The sequence below is a fragment of the Hippocampus comes genome, unplaced genomic scaffold (assembly GCF_001891065.2).
Source record: "Hippocampus comes isolate QL1 unplaced genomic scaffold, H_comes_QL1_v1.1 scaffold255, whole genome shotgun sequence".
NCBI classification, from domain to species: Eukaryota; Metazoa; Chordata; class Actinopteri; order Syngnathiformes; family Syngnathidae; genus Hippocampus; species Hippocampus comes.
The window spans coordinates 335,158-353,235 of record NW_017806034.1 but is presented as its reverse complement, the minus strand read 5'-3'; the positions used below and the strand labels follow the sequence as shown (position 1 = coordinate 353,235).

At 43.1% G+C, this 18,078-nt stretch overlaps 1 protein-coding gene across 1 annotated transcript in view; it reads right to left on the bottom strand.

The window, feature by feature from the left end:
- Positions 1–18,078, bottom strand: part of lig1 (ligase I, DNA, ATP-dependent) — a 35,973-nt gene that overhangs the window by 14,217 nt on the left and 3,678 nt on the right. Inside the window, exons 9-20 of the mRNA XM_019892869.1 lie at positions 17,824–17,882; positions 17,433–17,546; positions 16,810–16,976; positions 15,792–15,868; positions 15,627–15,718; positions 13,873–13,972; positions 13,236–13,321; positions 12,452–12,567; positions 9,681–9,776; positions 5,017–5,127; positions 2,188–2,259; positions 535–679 (exon numbers count right to left, since the gene is read on the bottom strand). Of these exons, the coding sequence (XP_019748428.1) occupies positions 535–679; positions 2,188–2,259; positions 5,017–5,127; positions 9,681–9,776; positions 12,452–12,567; positions 13,236–13,321; positions 13,873–13,972; positions 15,627–15,718; positions 15,792–15,868; positions 16,810–16,976; positions 17,433–17,546; positions 17,824–17,882 (1,235 nt within the window). The remainder of the gene's footprint in view (positions 1–534; positions 680–2,187; positions 2,260–5,016; positions 5,128–9,680; positions 9,777–12,451; positions 12,568–13,235; positions 13,322–13,872; positions 13,973–15,626; positions 15,719–15,791; positions 15,869–16,809; positions 16,977–17,432; positions 17,547–17,823; positions 17,883–18,078) is intronic.

Genomic DNA, 18,078 nt, shown 5'->3' with positions numbered 1-18,078 from the left:
TTGCAATGTACTGTTGCCAATGTGACAAATTTGACAGAAGACCACTAAAAATGGCCAACAAGTGCATTTTGGGAGCAACATGGCGGAACTGGGGATAGTTTTCGTCCACAGTCCTTCAAGCTTTTTGTGCGCCTTTCCATTGCAGACATGGCCATTGAATTTTGTGGCAACTGACTACTCGAGCAGAATTTTGGTTCTATTTTTTTCCCAAGGGAAAGAAGCACTGCAGGACTCCTGACCCGCATTCACTGGATGGCTATTATGGGTCCCTTGTAAAAGCAGTCACCTTCTGGACCGTTAAGGCTTGTGAACGGAGGGCGTGCTCACCTTGAGCCAGTTATGGGAGCGTTTGGCGATTTCATAGGTGGCGTCCTTCTCCAGAGTCTTCACCATCAAGCCTTCGCACGAGCCTGCGCGCACACACACACACGCACACGCACACACACACACACACACACACACACACACACACACACACAAAGTTGTCAGGGTGTGTGAGGCATCACACAAACTGACACACAAATAAATGGAAACCTCGGACAGACTGCTCCAGGAACTCTGCGATGGTCTCCGTGTTGTCCGAGTCGATGAATCGGGCAAATACAAACTCTCCTTCCGCTTCGGCAAAGGACTCTCGCAGGAGCTCCCGACGCCGACACAGTGGCTGTCGCACAAGAGACTACCCCCCCAACATGCACACACGTTTAATGTTGTTTCCCTTAACAAAAAATGGCAAAAGTGTATCTTTTCCACTTTGCTTGCAGCCTTGCACTGACAAAGATGCAGTCAACTTTGGTTGCAGTCAGTCTCTCACACACACACACGCACACGCATACACACACACCCATCTTGAGAGAAAGGTACGGATACAAAATTGAGCTGTTGGCACAACACTACAATGACCCACATTGCACGGTGAGACAGATGTACGAGGAGAGCACCGACTGACTGGTTTTCTGAAAAAAACTTGTGTTAAAGAGGCTCAAGAGGCAGCCATGAATTGAGAAAAGCCAGTAGTCTTTTTTTCACAACACGTTATCTTCGGTTGTAAAGGGCCAGAAACGTATTAAGCAAGCGGAATAAGCAGACTCAATAGCATCCGTTTTATAGAGGAGGAGCCACTGCAGTGTGCCGGATGCAAACAAAACGGTGGCGGCGGCAGAGTAACGCCGAGTAAATAATGTAGCATCAGAAAAGTTATAGCTGTGTTAGGCCACGCAATGGCACAAATTAGCCATCACTGTTTTAATTAGCTAATTTGTTTCGGTCCACTGGCGGGGGAGGAACACAACTACGTCTGCTGATTTGCATTTTGCCGGCGACAACTTTTGGGAATCTGCTGGCCTATTGTGTGTCTTATTTGGAGGGGAGGCACAAACACACAGGTTGTGTGACACAATCTCATTCACACACACACACACACACACACACACACACACACACACACACACACACACACACACACACACACGACCCGTGTCACTCAAACGCCCCGCCCCAAACAAGTACACAAACCCGAAAAACTACACAAGCAACTAACCTCCCCCACACATGTAAATGTGCACACGCACACGCTGCAAAGTCGCGGCAGCTGTGACCTGCTGAAGAGTTATTCGGAATTATTTTGAAATTGATCACCATGGAGGAAACGACAGCATAAAAAGGAAAAGAGTGCCTCATTGTACAAACTGCAGGATGCAACGACTGAGATTCGGTTTGAGTAATTGACTACATTCTAATGCTAATGGGGTGAAACGAGTATGAGTAATTTGGAAGCCTTAATTAAAAAAAAGTATATATTTTTTATGCCTCGGGTAACCGTTTATTTGGCTTGCACCTGCGTGTTCCTGCTATCATTGATTGGTTAACTTGACTTGCGTTTAGGGATGAGAATTGATCAAATTTTTACAATTCTGATACCGTTATCGATTCCGTTTAACGATTGATTATCTTATGGATACCTTTTTTTTGGGGGGGGAAAAAAGGAGACGAAAGAAGTTGTTTTATGTCTTAATTGCAACAACAAACTTACAAACCCAACAACTGTGTGGTCTTAAGAGGTCCACAGCCCAGAGCTCCTTGAGCTCCTTGAGATCTCTCTCTCTCTCACTCTCTCTATCCATATAAAATCGTCACCGACATATACCATGTAAATGTGACAACCTGAAGCTGTAGTGTAATGATTACCTCTCCATTGAGGTAGAGGAGATCAAAGGCGTACACACACACTTGGACTTTGATGTCGGCTGCATCCACATCCTGCAGGAACAGACGCACAAACGCGCACGCACGCACACGCACACACACGATTAATGCAGTTTCCCTTAACAAAAAGGCATGCAAATAGTCTGCGACACTCGTCTTATTCACAAACTAAATTGCCCAACCTTGGAATACTCCGAAAGAACGTCTACCATTCATTTTCAATTTGTTCTCGTCACGTTATTACCTTTTCGCAGCCTGGCATACGATAATTAAAACATTCACGCGGACAGACGATAAACTATTCGTCACATCAGATGTGCTAAAAAGACTGCAGCGTCTGATAAAAAGCGTCTCATAACTGTCTTCTCCCCTCATTAAAGGCAGCGAATAATTTCACAGAAATCAGTGGTGCATTTTTCGCACCTCCGCTCAGGAAAAAGTGCACGCATGAAAACGTTTCAACAGTACACAATGGCAGAGGTAAAAATGGCACACATCTATCTACAAGAGAATTTTTCTTGAGCTTGAAAGATGTGAGTGTCAATTGCAACCAGGGATAGACATGATTATGATTTTTTTTTTTTTATTTTGGCTCATCAGCCACTGCAGCTGGTGAATCATGGATGGGATTTCCATAATTAACTTTTGATTCATCTCTTCTAAACGTACAATAAAATATAGAGTTTTATCAAATTTTACACACCCTTGATAGTTAACATAAAAATGGACCAATGTGTTTACCTAATAAAAATATGGCTGTGTTCTTTTAGTTCAGTGATACTGTCATTTCATTGTACCGGTAGTTATTTTAAGTTAAAAAGATATCCACTTATAAGGAGAGTGAAACATTTGAGTCAGATTTTTGTTGAGATAATGTTGCATTAGCGTTTCATGTTGGACAGCCACAGCAGATTTTTTTTTCCTTTTCGAACTATGAGCAAATTAAATGGAACACAAAGCAACTCCTGGACTCCTGCCTATTCGTTCCCAGCCTCCAACAACGGTGATCTATTTGCGCTCATCCTTTTTTAGTCTGGAGGCATGTCAATCACTCACTGTGTGTGTGTGTGTGTGTGTGTGTGTGTGTGTGTGTGTGTGTGTGTGTGTGTGTGTGTGTGTGTGTAGTCAAAAGAGCAAGTGACTTTGCTTCACTCAAAGGGATCTCGGAGTGTCCATAAGGACTCCTTTGAGAGCTGTAGCAACCTAGCTCGGCGCTAACTGCTAACCGGCAGCCCACCAATACTGTTTTCATTGATGCGTAATGCTTTTTTTTTTTTAAATGGCATTTAAGGCCTTAATTTTTTACAAAATCTATCGTGACTAAGGCCCACGCACAAACATAACCCAAAGAGAGTGCCACCTACAGGTAAGGAATGCACACAACACTGTTGTCAGCTATTTACACCATTTTCCCTCTTACTTGGCTGGCAACGACAACAGCGCCAACTGTATGTGAAGGGCGTGACTGCATTTGTGCATCAGAAGGTCATTACAACTCACGGTGAGTCTACCGAGGAGGTTGAGGCGTCCCTGAGAATCAAAGCACAACGGCTACGTTCATCTTGACGTTCTTCCATTAGCGCCAGCTCCTCATCCGTCCTGCCCTTTTCTTCATCTGTGCCCATGTCAGCATCAGGGAACGAGAGGAGAGAGACGACAGAGGACGCGTCCTCCGCCGCAGTCATGTGATTTGTGTGCCGTGTGAGCGCTATTATTCGGATCAAAAGTGAAAAAAAGCCAGGCTGGCATTTGCAATCACACAAAGCCTCTCCCTGCGCCATCTCATCTTCACCCCTCTTTCCATTGCGTCCCTTTGACGCATCCCGATCAATCTTTTCCTCCTGCTATTGGATCATCTCACTCCATCAAGCCGTCCTCCCTCCACCTCCTCACCACCACTTCCTCTACTTTATCGGCCCACCGCTTTTCAAATGCAAATGATCCAGTTATGTGTGCGCGAGGTCATTATTTCTATCCTTTTATTATTGTTCTTTTTTTTTTTTTTTTTGCTGTTTACATTGCTTTTGTTTTGTTTTTAATTTGTGCAAATTTGTCTGCGTGATGCCATGTCAGTTTGTGCTCTTCAGGTTGGTAAGCTGGCTATTACTCGATGAGCCTCATGTCGAGTTGCTTCGTATGTGTTCAAGATTTTAACTGATAACAAACTCAAGGCCCGGGGGCCAGAACTGGCCCGCCACATCATTTTATGTGGCCCGCCAAAGCAAATCAAACATGTCAACTTCTATTATGCTTGCTAAAATCTGGACCAAAATTTCAACTTCTCATATTGTAATAAATAAGTGAGATATTGTCAGCATTTTCTCGTTACCAGACCCCTCATTTACAGTCACTTCAACAATCGTAGAATCAACCATGATTCCTGACTTCTTTAAATGATTCCACAATCCTAACGGCCCTCCAAGAAATACGGTCACTTCAATGTGGCCCGCGACAATAATGAGTTTGACACCCCTGGACTTTAATGGCTGAATACAGTCGACTATGTAACATGGTTGTGGATTATGCTAGAAGGTGGATTATGTGGGCTGATGCTACAAGATTCTCACTGTTTTAAATGCTTTGCCGCCGTCTTGTCGCATCGATGCACAATTACAAACACGCCTTTTGGGGGAATGAATTCTTCGGAGAATTTCACTATTTATTTTATGTCATATAATAAGTCATTCAAAGGTAGACATGGTAGTTGTGTTTATTTGGTGTTAGGAATATGAGCGGTCCTTGGAAAATAAGTTTGAGTACGCTAGTTTTAAAGCGCCTCCACACGTTTAACAACCTTCCTCTTATTCGTACCTTTCTCTTGCGTGTGGTGAGGACCTGGAACGGCTGGATCTGTTTCTTCTCGCGATCCCACGCCACCGCCTCAGAATCCAGCACGCAGGAGACCACCGAGTCTTTCTTCACCTGCCAAGGAACGCCAAAACTGAAGCCAAAAGTACATTTTATGTGTGGCTAAGGTGAAAAGCTAACAAGAGGAGTCTAGATCTTTCCTCACAATCCATATCAAACAGAGGCACCACCCTGGCCACATTGATTTTTTGGGGGGGTGGGCAAAAGGACAGATTTAAATTCATAAAATTGAAGAACATTGGTCTTCACTTCTAAACACACGCAAACAAAACACACAATATACAGTTCATAACGTGAACACTAACTGTGTGCACACACGCTCGCACACACAGACACGCAGTATAAACAGGTTGGAAGCGTGCTACCGACACCTACAGGCCTTGAACGGATTTTATAAAGACTTAAATGTCTAGTTGCTGAATATGTGATTTATTACAAAGCTCCTAATGAATTCGATTTTTTGGTTTTAATCCAACTCTGTCCACTAATTAAAATGCCAGACAACTTGGAACAAGTTGGAATTTTTGCTCGAATAAACTGAAATTGGATGAGACGAGACGGCTTGCTAGTTTGCAATCCTCAGTGGTTACGGGCGTGGTAGCGTAAAGACACAGACATTATAACTGGGTTGGAAAGCGTAAATATTAAAACTGTTCAATATTTCCGCTGGATGTGTGTGGTCAACACACGTTGCGGCCGAGCCAGGCCCGAAATTTTGCACTTTCCTACTTTCTGATCAAAGTCAGTGAAGTCCAGATTCTCCTCAAAAACCTGTGCAATAATCCTTTGATGTTCTGTTGTGATTTTCCTCCGTCAGGGCCAACAATCGTTAAAAGTTAAATTCGTTCCACACTGGCGTCTGGTTGTGGTGTACGTTTGTATAACGTGTCTCACAAATCGTTCACCACTTGTTAAATGATGAGGCGAATTTGCGATCACGATGGAGTTACCACATCATGCTAATACCCGCTAGGCCGTCTATGGAGTTTCACATTATATGTTAGCATCCAACTAGCAGACTTTTGTTGGTGGAAATTACCAATATATGGTTTGGTTGAACATTTTTGGTGCTTAAATATCCAATGTTTGACCCTGCGTTTTATGTGTCAGATTCTGCTAAAGGTCATGGCCTCAAGCTACCCAGTTTTACAGTCAACTTCAACTGGGAGTGGCAAATAAACAGCTTGAAGCAAGCCTACTGTGCATCTTATTTGGAGAACAGCCACTAAAGGAATATTTAAAAACAGGAGTTCAGAGTAGGTTAAGTCATGAAGAGCAACAGGAGAGGTGGGGGTTGATGATACCTCACTTGAAATGGACTCCACATAGGCGCATTCTTCAACACGGCGTCAGTCCGACGATTACTTTGCCACCCGTCTCATCACGGCGCATCAGACGTAACCACTTGTGATCAGCCACTTTTTAAGTCGGAGTCGGCCCTAACGAGCGGCTAATGCATCTGTATTAACACAGTGCCACTTTGGACTCATTGAAATGCAAAGCGCCGTCTCGCCGGAAGCTGCCTTACTCCAGACATTCATTGTGCGGCCGCGTCGCCGTGACAACCCAATGCTAATTCCAAATCCCTGTTCACATGATTGACTGACTGTCCATTCCCCACCCCCACCCCCCCGCGCAAATCTAGCGAGGGACAAAAACAGTAAATCACTCGCAATGCATTCCACACCATCGGAGTTAAGTGAAGTGTCACCGGTCTGAGAGGAGAGGCGGCGATAAAAAACAAACTGGGAGAAGAACGAGAAGAAGGCCAAACATCCGGATGTGCATCGAGGTGCGCAGAGAGGAGAAAAAGAAGCTGTGCAAAGGTGATAAAAAGACGCCGACAGCCCTAGAAACACCAAAAAAAAAAAGTGAGAAGACAGTCCAAAAATTGAATAAAAGGAATGTGTGAGAGTGAAGGCACCAGAGGCGAGAAGCCAGAAAGGAAAAAAGGTGACAAGAATGTATCAAAGCCTCCCCCCACCCCCAAGAAGGATGAGAGGCATGACATGGGTGAGAGGAAGTGGTTTCATTAAAAAAAAAAAAAAAAAAAAACAGACAAGCTAGCAGGTTTGGAGGATGAAAGAAGGCACTCCTAGGCAACAAGACCACGCCAATATGCACTTTGTCCAGTCGGGCACTTAAGTGTTTATTTAAGTGTGCTACATCCATTTTTTTTTTTTTGTATGATGTTTTTCTAGGATTGTCCTCATCGAAACATTTAAAAAAAAAAAAAAAAAAAAAAATCACAATAATTGATGTGTGATTATCTGAAGCATTTCGTAAATTGTGTAAGAAGTGTCCAAAGTGAGACAAAATAAAAGCATGCAGTATTAAGTGACAGTTGTACCACATGTCATGGCTTACTTAAAAGTCACACTTAAAAGCACAAGCGCAAAATAGTTTGGATTGAACTGCTGGGGCCAAAGAATGTGTAGTGAAACTTCTATTATACTGGCACGCTTTTTTATTTTGAAGGCCTGACCTTTGCCAGGATGGTACACCAATGGTGTCCCAAAATGTGGTGCCAAACAGACCGGGAGGCTTGTTTTATATCTCGAGTTATTAAGAAAAGCCGCTGCCTCTTGGCCACTTTTTACACAGTACGACAGTAAGTTCCAAGTGGTGGCAAGAAACGCTGTTGCTGAATTCAAGAGAATGCTAGAAAATGGCGCCCCTTGAACTTTATCCGCCTCATTAGACGTTTGTATTAATTTCGCACTCTATTTGCATGTAATGCTATCGTTATGCTCTCTAAATGTAATTGCTGTTCATGATGTGGAGTGTCCGGAATGGACGTTTTAGATTTACAGTCTTTCTTAATTGGAAATATTCATTTGAATTTCATACATCTCAGTCATAGTCAAACTGGACTTTCATCCAAAGCTGACAACATGAAAACTTGCTTCGAAGGTTGTGCCGCGCACATCGGGAAGCCTTTTCTGTCCAACCTTCAACCTGAACAGGAAGCAGACACTCACGTCACTTGGCGAAGCTTCGCCGCGCTGTGAATGAGGGCAACTACACGGCACAACAAACAAACAACCTCTACTGAGTGACGCAATCGTGCGAGTAACTCAATTAAATATTTTAACGCAATTAAAGCACGGGCCCGCAGATATACGAGTGACATTTCAGTAACAGCTGCGTGCCAACAAGCGTGAATGAGAACGGCTCTAATAAACCCATGTAGCCTCATTTGCTATTTAATTGCAGTTCCTGACTAGACAGGAGCCGGGGGGCTCAGTGGGCGCCAAAGAAACGAGCGCTCACTCTCGGTTAACATCGGGCCGACTCGCCGTGCTGGTCCAGTGGATCATCTTGCGATTGTCAGCTTAAACATCCAAGTGACAAACACCAAATGGCAGCTCCAGACTAAGCAAAAAGGCTGACAGTTGGACTAGGAAGAACTTTAGGTGGAGGTAGGTTGTTTTTTTTTTTAATTAGCAGTCCATTGAGTTGGTGTCACTCACATTATTATGTCCTGTATATAGAAAGTGCCCAACAAAACATAGTCATATGCAATCCATGTATTTTTAGAAAATAGAGCATCGAGAGCAGCGGTTCCCAACCTTTTTTGCCCCACAGACCGTTTTAACGTCAGACAATATTGCCAGGGAACCTTTAAGGCCGAATAAATACAACAAAATAATATGATATGACCTGTATGAAAACTGTGGTATTTTCTAAACATAATAATAAACACGAAGCCTGACACGGGGAATGTCCAATGTGTCCGCAATGGTCTCCGGTCACCATGGTAACGTTTAAACGTTTTTTCAAAATAAGATACTCCGCAAATACAAAGTGCATGAAAAATACAGCTCACCATCGCCACATATTGAGCAGTTATTGCCCTCTTAGAGGTCTAACACTTAGAGGTCAGTTATAGTCGACAGCAGCAGCCTCCTAATATCAAGTACAACTTTATTGTCAAATGCGCTTTATGTGCAACATACAGCACAGATGAAATTTCTTCCCTCTCAAAAAGATGGAATCATTTTGTTAATTCTTATTCCGCAAACAGATTTTTGATCAGGCTACCATGCTTAGACTAGTGGGGGGCACTCTGTGAACATACTAAACATTTTATTGCAAACACATTTGCCAACTTGACTTCCCCTTGCAGGGCAATGTTTTATATATATATATATTATATATATATATATATATATTAAAAATTGGTTTGAAATTACTTGTGCATTAAAGTGGTTTGGGCATGATGGTTTGTGGTGTATTTCAGGTTTCAAAGATTACAGTATTTAGGCAAAATCTCTGTGTGAAACTCTCCATCCAGGAGGTTACGCTGTGTCGTTGCTCCCTCTTGTCACGATGGCGGCATCATGTAGTTCACTCAAACAAGTGAAGTGATTATTTTAAACGGAAAAGTCGAAATTTGGGCGCAACCGGTTAATTGGCCGGCCAATGAAGGTATATGTTTTAAACTAATCAGAATTTTATTCTGCAAAATATTAGAATCTGCATTAGCTTAAAAAAAATCCATATCAGTCTAAATATTTCAACACAGCAAGTGGGCGTAACGTGAAGGGAGCAATGATCCACCTGCCGCATTGATAATATTTTGCGACATTTTGACATGCTTTTACCTTGGGGATACGAGAGATGACGTCAGGGTACTTGGTGGTGTTGTCCTCCTGGTTGCGGCTGAATATCCGAACCTCGCCGCTCTCCAGGATGTGAATCTGTCCAACAAAGCAAAACACCAGCAGTGAAAATGTGGATTCAGCTCAACGATGACTCAATAAAATGTAAAGGAACATTTTCCTGGCTACGTCAATAAAATGGCCAGGATCCTGACATTTCAAAGAACGTAGCATCGTAGACCTTTACCAAGGTTTAAATAATTATGACAGTGACAAAAGAACCTCCGAAAATACTTCATCAGCTAAAATAGGAATAACGATCAACACGAACTGACAAAGTCTCATTCCCGACCCAAATAAGGCAGTAGCATTATAAATAAATGGCTGGCTGGTTATTAAAATGACACAACAAGACATTTCAAAAGTGTACACTTCAAAAAGCACAGCCCGCAGCCATATTTTTATTTACACTGATATATTGAACAAATTCAGGTTTTGAATGAAATATGGCTCCTAAGATTACACTACGTAACATCCTCAGTAGGATTTTCCATGTTAATATTAACAGCCAGAGATTTAGACATAGATATCTTTTGAATCGGGTGTCAATCAATTATTCACAAAAAAATTGGTTTGGCCTGATGTTCTACTGTAGTATCTGTGACTTCTGTGTGTGGATGGCTTGAAAAGGCCTGGCCTGGTGAGTGATGTGTGTGTCAGAGAATTCGAGGGTAGCAGTGGCTGGCTGTTACACCAATCTGCCTTTGTTGAATTACTCGACGTGAGTTGAAGCCATTGGGCAGCTGTTAGCATGTGGGTTTTTCTTCCAGTTTGTTTAAAACAACAATTAAAAGCGCTCCAGCTCAATCTAGCACAGACTTACATCACTGCTGAATTTGCATTACAATTTGAAGGAACACTTTCCAATGACAGAAAGGCAAGGTTAGAATATCAAAAAGTGCACAATTAAATTCAGATACAAACATAACTTCCTATGCACAGGTTTATAATTTAGTCAACATTTTCTTGTGATGCGCGACAAAATTTAATTACACCTCTCCTAAATCTGCACCCATATGTTTCATTTAGGGACATTGTCACTCACATGATGACTTGCTTACGTGCCGCTCGAAACGGCTGTGCCCGAGACGTCAAACTGCAGTTTAGCTCTGGAACAAAACGACAACGGCAGGCAAAGTCGCCGAGGAAACAGATGCTGCCGGGGATGGAAAGTGCCTCAAACATTCCAGACATTTAAACTCGGCTCGTCCAAAAGACATTTCAGCTCATTTGCCAGCTTTGGGCCGTCTGTTTTCCCTCACTCTCCTGTGCCGAGAGAGGAGCCTAATTGCTGCGAGATTCGACGTTTTTTGTTTGGCCACATGCTGGCATCCGTAGCAGCGGCTGATCTGCTCAAGAGGCGTACAAGTAGAAATAATCTGGAGCTGGTGTGTACACTACATGAAAAGTCAACACAAAAGACAGAAGCGACTACTCTGCCATTGTTGTGAGTGGTGGTCGCTCCGATGAATACAAATAGGGGATAGCGAACCGTTAGAGATAACCGTACAACTGGGATGTGACATTTTGTTCAATTCCACCCCTTCTGCCATCGTGAGCCAAAACTTGGACTCTCGTCAACCTGAGAGTTAAATTATTTGTTATTTAAAACAAATGAAAACAGGAAATAAAGAAAAATACACAAGATAAATATTGTATGTAAAAAAAACTTGAATAACTATTTATTAAATTGTTGAACTGAATACATCCATGAATAACTCATGGCCATTATAATTGTATTGGTAAATATAAATGTATGTATGCGTGTGTGAGTGTATATTTATCATTAAAAAAAGGGTATTTTATATTGAAAAAAAATACCAAGATCAATCAAAACAAAAACAAAACCTCAAAGTGCCTTTGAATAGGTCAAAAAGTGCTTAATAAAAATGAAATGTATGATTGGCACTACAGGACAATTCGTACAGGACCGGCAAAAAAACAAAAACAAAAAAAAAAACAAAAACAATCACCTGTATGAGCTAAAACACATTATCGGTTCATGGCGCACACATCAATCCTGCAGACCGACGCGTCAACACTGACCAACGCTGCAGATGTCGACTCGGTGTCTCAATTACTGCCCTTTTCTCCTTGCACGCTGATCAATGAGCGTCGACGTTGACGAATGAACCCACCAAATATGCAGACAATCGCTCACTTGACTGATTTGATGGGTGGCTACTGTTGTTATTCACCCCACACACACACACACACACACACACACACACACACACACACACACACACACTCCAAGTGAGCGAGTATAAGAGTGCGAGAAAGAAATGTATCAGGAGTTCCCCTGCTGGCCATTACGTGAAACAACAACTGCAAAAGGCATTGAGTTTTGGATGGAGACCAGATCAAAGCCTCTTTACAGGCATGACTGTCCGGAATTAACGCACCAAGCTGGATGGGCTTGCATTACAATCTGCGTCTCTTTATGCAGAGGCCTCCTGTTGTGTCTTACATGTTTGCTTCTTCCTCTCTTATGTCTCTCTCTCGCCTTTCTTCAATCGAAAATAAAAGCTCCTCTTCATCATCCTTCCTTTAGAAGCGCTGCGCTTTTTCTGCCAGCAAGCCCAAGGGTACAGCAGCGCTAATGTTTATCTTGAAAGAATAGGTGCGCAGTAGAGAACACCCTACTCCAGTGAAGACTGTGTTTGTGTGCGTGTGTATGTAAAGCACTTCACAATCACACAAATGAAACTCACTTGCGCGCGCTCGCCATCATATTTGTACTCGCAGGTGAACGCCGCCTCGTCGAAGCGTTTCATCACCTCCCCGACTCCCTTAGTGGGGTGCGCCAGCATGGGCCTCAGGGGTACGCCTGCCACACGGAGGTGCAGGTGAAGAGGGGTGCAGGAGGAAAGGAGAAGGACGGGAAAGAGTTCATGGTCATTTTCGATAAGAATTCCTTCAAAGGACTCATGGAAATGACCAAAATAAAATGGCAGACTTCCGGTGTCTTTACGGGCATTGGTTCCTGAGACTTTTTGGTTGGTCTATTCATGATAGACTTTGCTTTTACATGGAATTGTGCACAGTGAAACTGCCCTCAGGGAAGAATTTGTATTTGAAGGACCACTGGAAATGTCTACAATGGCCGCTTTATGACAAAATGGCAGATTTCATGTGTGTTTTTGGTCATGGGTTCTCCAAAAATTTTTGATCATGCGTTCAAACTTTTTTGTGGGTCTACTCACGATAGATGCTGCTATTAAATTGAATTAAACTCACTGATAGGTGAAGCTGCCTCTAAAAGAGGAGTTTGTCTTTGAAAAACCCCAAACTGACCCTAAGATGGCTGCTTCATAGCAAAATGGCTTCCGTAAAATCAATAAGCACCGCTTAGAGATGCTTACAGTTCCTTTTACATAGCAGATCCTTATCGGGTTGTGTAATCAGGAATAATTGTTTATCATTATCAGTTGGCCTCCAGAAAACAGATCAATAAACACTTGCATTATCTTTGCAGCCCCTCGATTGGTTATTTACCTGGGGTGAGTTTGCAGTGATCGGGCAGCTTGTCGATGCCTTCTTTAAGAAGAACGGGGATGAGGATGTCGTAGTTGGGCATCTCACTGTACAAAAACAAAAAGGGGGGGAAGGTGGAAATTACGGGGGTAATAAACACAAGGAGAACGTTCGAAATATAGTGTTCTCCGCTATGTTGCGGTTCATCGTTGAGGCCCTGCAACTTGGCAGATTTTTCGTTCGATCGTTTTTATGGGCTTATACCACATACTGACAAATGGATTTTGGTGGAAAAAATATTTTTTGATTCTTAAAAGATTGTCGTGAGAAAAAAAAAATGCAATACTGTGAAAGTAACATCAAAATGTGTTCATCTACCTGTAAGAGTGGTGGAGGAGATTGTCTGTGAGTAATGTTTGCTCTCTGTGTTGCTGTGCCGTGTGTGTTTAAATAGCAGTTTAGAATTACTGCTACTTTTTGTTTACTTTTTTTAAAATGATGACCTGATAAGATCTTGCCACTTTTATTGAAAACATATTCCGTTTTATTTTTCACCTAGAAAAAACTGAAAATATGAAAGTGACAAGATATCCTGATTTTTTTGTTTTTGTTTATTTATTTATTGTTTTTTACGAACCGCAAAGTCAGCTGTGCTTACCAGTAAGTCTGTTTCAAAATAAGATTCTTCTCTTCGATCCAAGCACGCCTGCTCTCGGCAGTCATCCCTTTCCCGGCGTCCATCACGGCAGGAGAGGTACCTGGAACAAAACACATCACTCGGTGTCCATTTTTTTGTGAGCCAAACAGGCTTGTGTGTCGACATGGTTGGCAGATTGTATAACGCACCAGGGTGGCATCAGTGGTCTGTTTTATGGTTTACCCCTCGTTTTGTTTACAAGAACTGCGGGGTCCATTTGTGATTTAACGAGCCACCTCCCAATACCACACAGGGATTATATTGGCAGGCATGTATGGGAAATGGGCAAAAGTCTTGGGACGACAGTGCGTAACAAGTCATTGAAACAAGCAATATTCTTGTTCTGATATCAAACACTTTGAATCAGTCACTACAGTGGACTAAAAAAAAAAAAAAAAAAAAATTGTTTCCTATGTGTTGAGTCTTTACGCCCAAATTGTGCATCAGTCACTAGAGTGGAATATAATTTTTTAAAGGGGTTTTATTTCAATGGGTATGAGCCGTGGATTTCAATACTACTCATCAGTAACCACAGAGGACAACCGTGGATTTCAATATTACTCATCCGTAACCACAGAGGACAAAAACACTTTACATCTATGCACAGACGTTTTTTTTTTGTTTAGCTTGTTTTATCTTATTTCATTAAAAAGTTGGCAAACAGAGTCAAAGGTACATTAGCGCCCCCATGTGGGACAGGAGTGGAACAGCACCTGCATTAATCATAGGCTATTCCAAAGCATATTGCATTACGGCGGGGATGTAGCGCTCACATATTAACCTGCCTGATTAGATAACGCTTCAGCTGGAAAATAAACAAATAAATATCAAATATTAAGCGTAACATTTCCGGCGCGGGCTGCAGATCAATGCAAATCTACCCACTGAGCCCTGGGTCTAATTGGCTCTTATTAAAGCGCTGGCGAATGAGTTCTGAATGCTAATTCGCTTGGCGTTAAAACAAATTAATTGGCTGTGTGTGAGTGTGTGTGTGTGTGTGTGTGTGTGTGTGTGTGTGTGTGTGAGAGAGAGATAGCATCTGTTGAGAAGACGAAGCCCGTCAGCAATGAGTTAAAAAAAAAAAAAAAAAAAATTACATGTTCCTAATTCCTAATCATCACATTCTCGAGTGTTTGGGGGACTTCGAAGCAGGAAAAGGAGATGTTTTCAAATTCTTCAGTGACTCTGATAAAGGATATTTAATCATATTTATACGCGCTCTTTAAATCAAACATGGCCCCTTTCTGACCTCGGAGGGTGCATTATTTAAGTGCCGCATGGGTAACACAATTCGACCACCCCCCCCAACACCAGAAAAAAAAAAAAGTACATCAAGTGGAGCAGCCGAGAGGAAAATGGAACTTGTGTTTCATCCGACGATAAGGGGGACGACTCTCTGGATGATTGACTTCTCCAAAAAGGCGTCCTGACATCACACTCGATGATTCTTACATAAGCTTAAGGGGGGAAAAAAAGCTAATTACGTCTCCTAAAGTAGGAAGATGGATTGGAAAAAAAAGGTTTTCTTCTCGATGCATCAACCTTGATGTGACAGGTGCACACATCAGTCACAACACTGGGCATCCTATACACTCCCACCTACTGGTTAGTAGTTGTGAGTGGAAAACAGTCATTATGATAAAGATGGTTGACGAAAGTACTGTTCACCGTCGTCACCGCTGCACATATTTTACACCACAACCAAGCAAGCGTACCTTTCTGGGGTGTAGTGAGGCACACGGCTTGACTTAACGCCGACAGGACACTCTGCTCGGCCAATCCGATCCGCAGCTTCCCGGCTAATGACCTGTCAATTAATCGCAGCCGATTAGGAGTCGACAAATCGGTCTGGGCTCAAGTGGCGACGCTCCTCCCGTTACCTGACGATGTAGCGGGCCTCGGAGAAGCGGCAGGCCACAAAGAGTCCTTTGATGATGTCGATCTTCTTATTCATGGCCTGCGGCGGCAGAGGGACGGCATTAACATTCAGGAACGAGCAGCAAAGACTTGAGGTCAAAGGAAAGAAACAAACTCCACCGAAAAAGGAGAGGAGAGGGTGCTCATTGCTCGAGGGCGTGTTTATCAACCGAAAAGTGGTTGCCGCATGAGACTTGATGTCAAACGTTGCACATCAGTCAACTACATCAGACTGAGGTTCAAAGCAACTATCTTCTTCCGTGAATTGTGAAGTCAAACGTTGCGCATCAGTCGCTACAGTGAACAGTTACTCAGAAAGGCTGTTTTCTTCTCCAGGCACAATGCCAACGTAACCAATCAGTCAGTAGAATGGACAGTTATTCGGAAAAGACGTTTTTTCTGATACGCACCTTGATGTCAAAAATGCGCAGCAGACAACTATTCATAAAAGAAATGAAATTGGCTGATATTGTGGTGTTAAAAGTTGGATCGCTTTGTTTTAATGCGGTCCCGACTAGACTTAAGTATGAAGTGTACTCGAATCTCCGAAGCACTTAATTCTGGTGTTTCACGACTACATGTCAATTTTAGGGCTCTCGGTCTTTGGTAAATGACAACTCGTCATCCCTTTGTAAGAACAATACTTGAACTGTTGCATATTTTCCACCATGATGACTGGCTTAGCAGCGACTCCTCGGTGTGTTTTAGCCACACCAGCGAAAGCTCATTACAAGCTAGCTGGTGTGGCATAAGGAGCAGCCGCGTGTGGGTGACACAAGCACGTGAAAGTACATACGTCCAGCAAAGCGTTATGGGACGGTCTGCACAGATCTCTTATTGAAAAGACCTAAAAAGCTATGATTCTTAGCTTTGCTATTCATTGTTTGACAATGAGTCGCAACAGAAAAATTTTGACTCGCAATCCGATAGCACTTGTTTTTCAGCATTTATGCTAAAGCTAAGCTTGCTCTGTCATCTCACCGAATTGCCGCTCATGCTTGCGATCTCCTTGAGCTTCTTGAAGACGCCGCCCACCGTCAGGCTGGCCGGCCTGAACATGGTGCGCTGGTTGCTGCGGGAGCTCTCGGCCACCAGACCAAGGTCCCCGCGCTCCTGAGCCTCTGCCTTGATCTTGTCCAGCTGTCGCCCTAGCAACCACAGAGAAGCGGTGGGGTGAATAACACACACAATCATGGGTGTAAGTGTGTGAGAATGAGTAGGTGTGTGTGTGTAAATGTAAGTGAGAGAGCAAGTTTGGATGAATTTATTGGGCATATCTGTATGAAAAAGCATGTGTGAGAGTGAATGTGAGAATGTGTACTGTATGAATGTGAAATGTGAGTGTGTGCGCATGTATAAATTTGCAAGAGACAGTGTGTCATTAAATTTTATGCGTGTGAAAATGTGTTTATGTGAGAATGTGTATTTATGAGAGTGATGTGTTGATGTGTGATGAATGTATACGCGTCTAAGAGAAAGTACCTGAATGTGCGTGAGGATGTGTGTGTGAGGATGTGTGTGTGAGAGTAAATGTGAGAGTATGCTGTGCAAGACTGCGTGTGTGTGTGTGTGTGTGTGTGTGTGTGTGTGTGTCCCCATGTTACCCGTGGCCTGCGCAACAGCTTTCATCAGCACCGTCTCTCCAATGCCAAGCTCCACGCCGAGGTAGGCAGGTCCCAACTGGTTTAGACACAAGTAGACGCAGCACAGCAGGTCGTCTACACACACACACACACACACACACACACACACACACACACACGCAAGCACACACAGACGTATTACAAAGAGTAAAACATCTTCCACAAGGTTTCCACACAAAGTGTATAATATTGCTTGTGCATGATGTAGTATGTGGTGCCGATTAATGCAGTGAGACCATCTCGCCCACACACAAACCCAAACATACAAGAAAAGAAGATTCATTTCACAGCGCTTTGCAGGTAGCAGCCGCCAGCCGCCAGCCGCCAGCGCCACAACAAAGGGGGCGTTTACCTGGAGAAAGCAGCAGCACTGAGCGGAACAGGTTGGCCAGAGTCTCGATGTTTCTCAGTCTGGTAGAAGAAAAGAGAAGGGGAAAAAAATAAAAAAATTTGAGGCTTCAAACACGGCAATGCGGCTAACAAGATTTGTCTGTCTGCGGCGGATTTAAGTCCCACATGGAAAGCGGTCAAAACGTCCCCCGTCTGTGAAAGCATCTTTGCAATGTTTTGAAAGGCAGCAGGTTTCACTTACAGATCCCCTTCAATG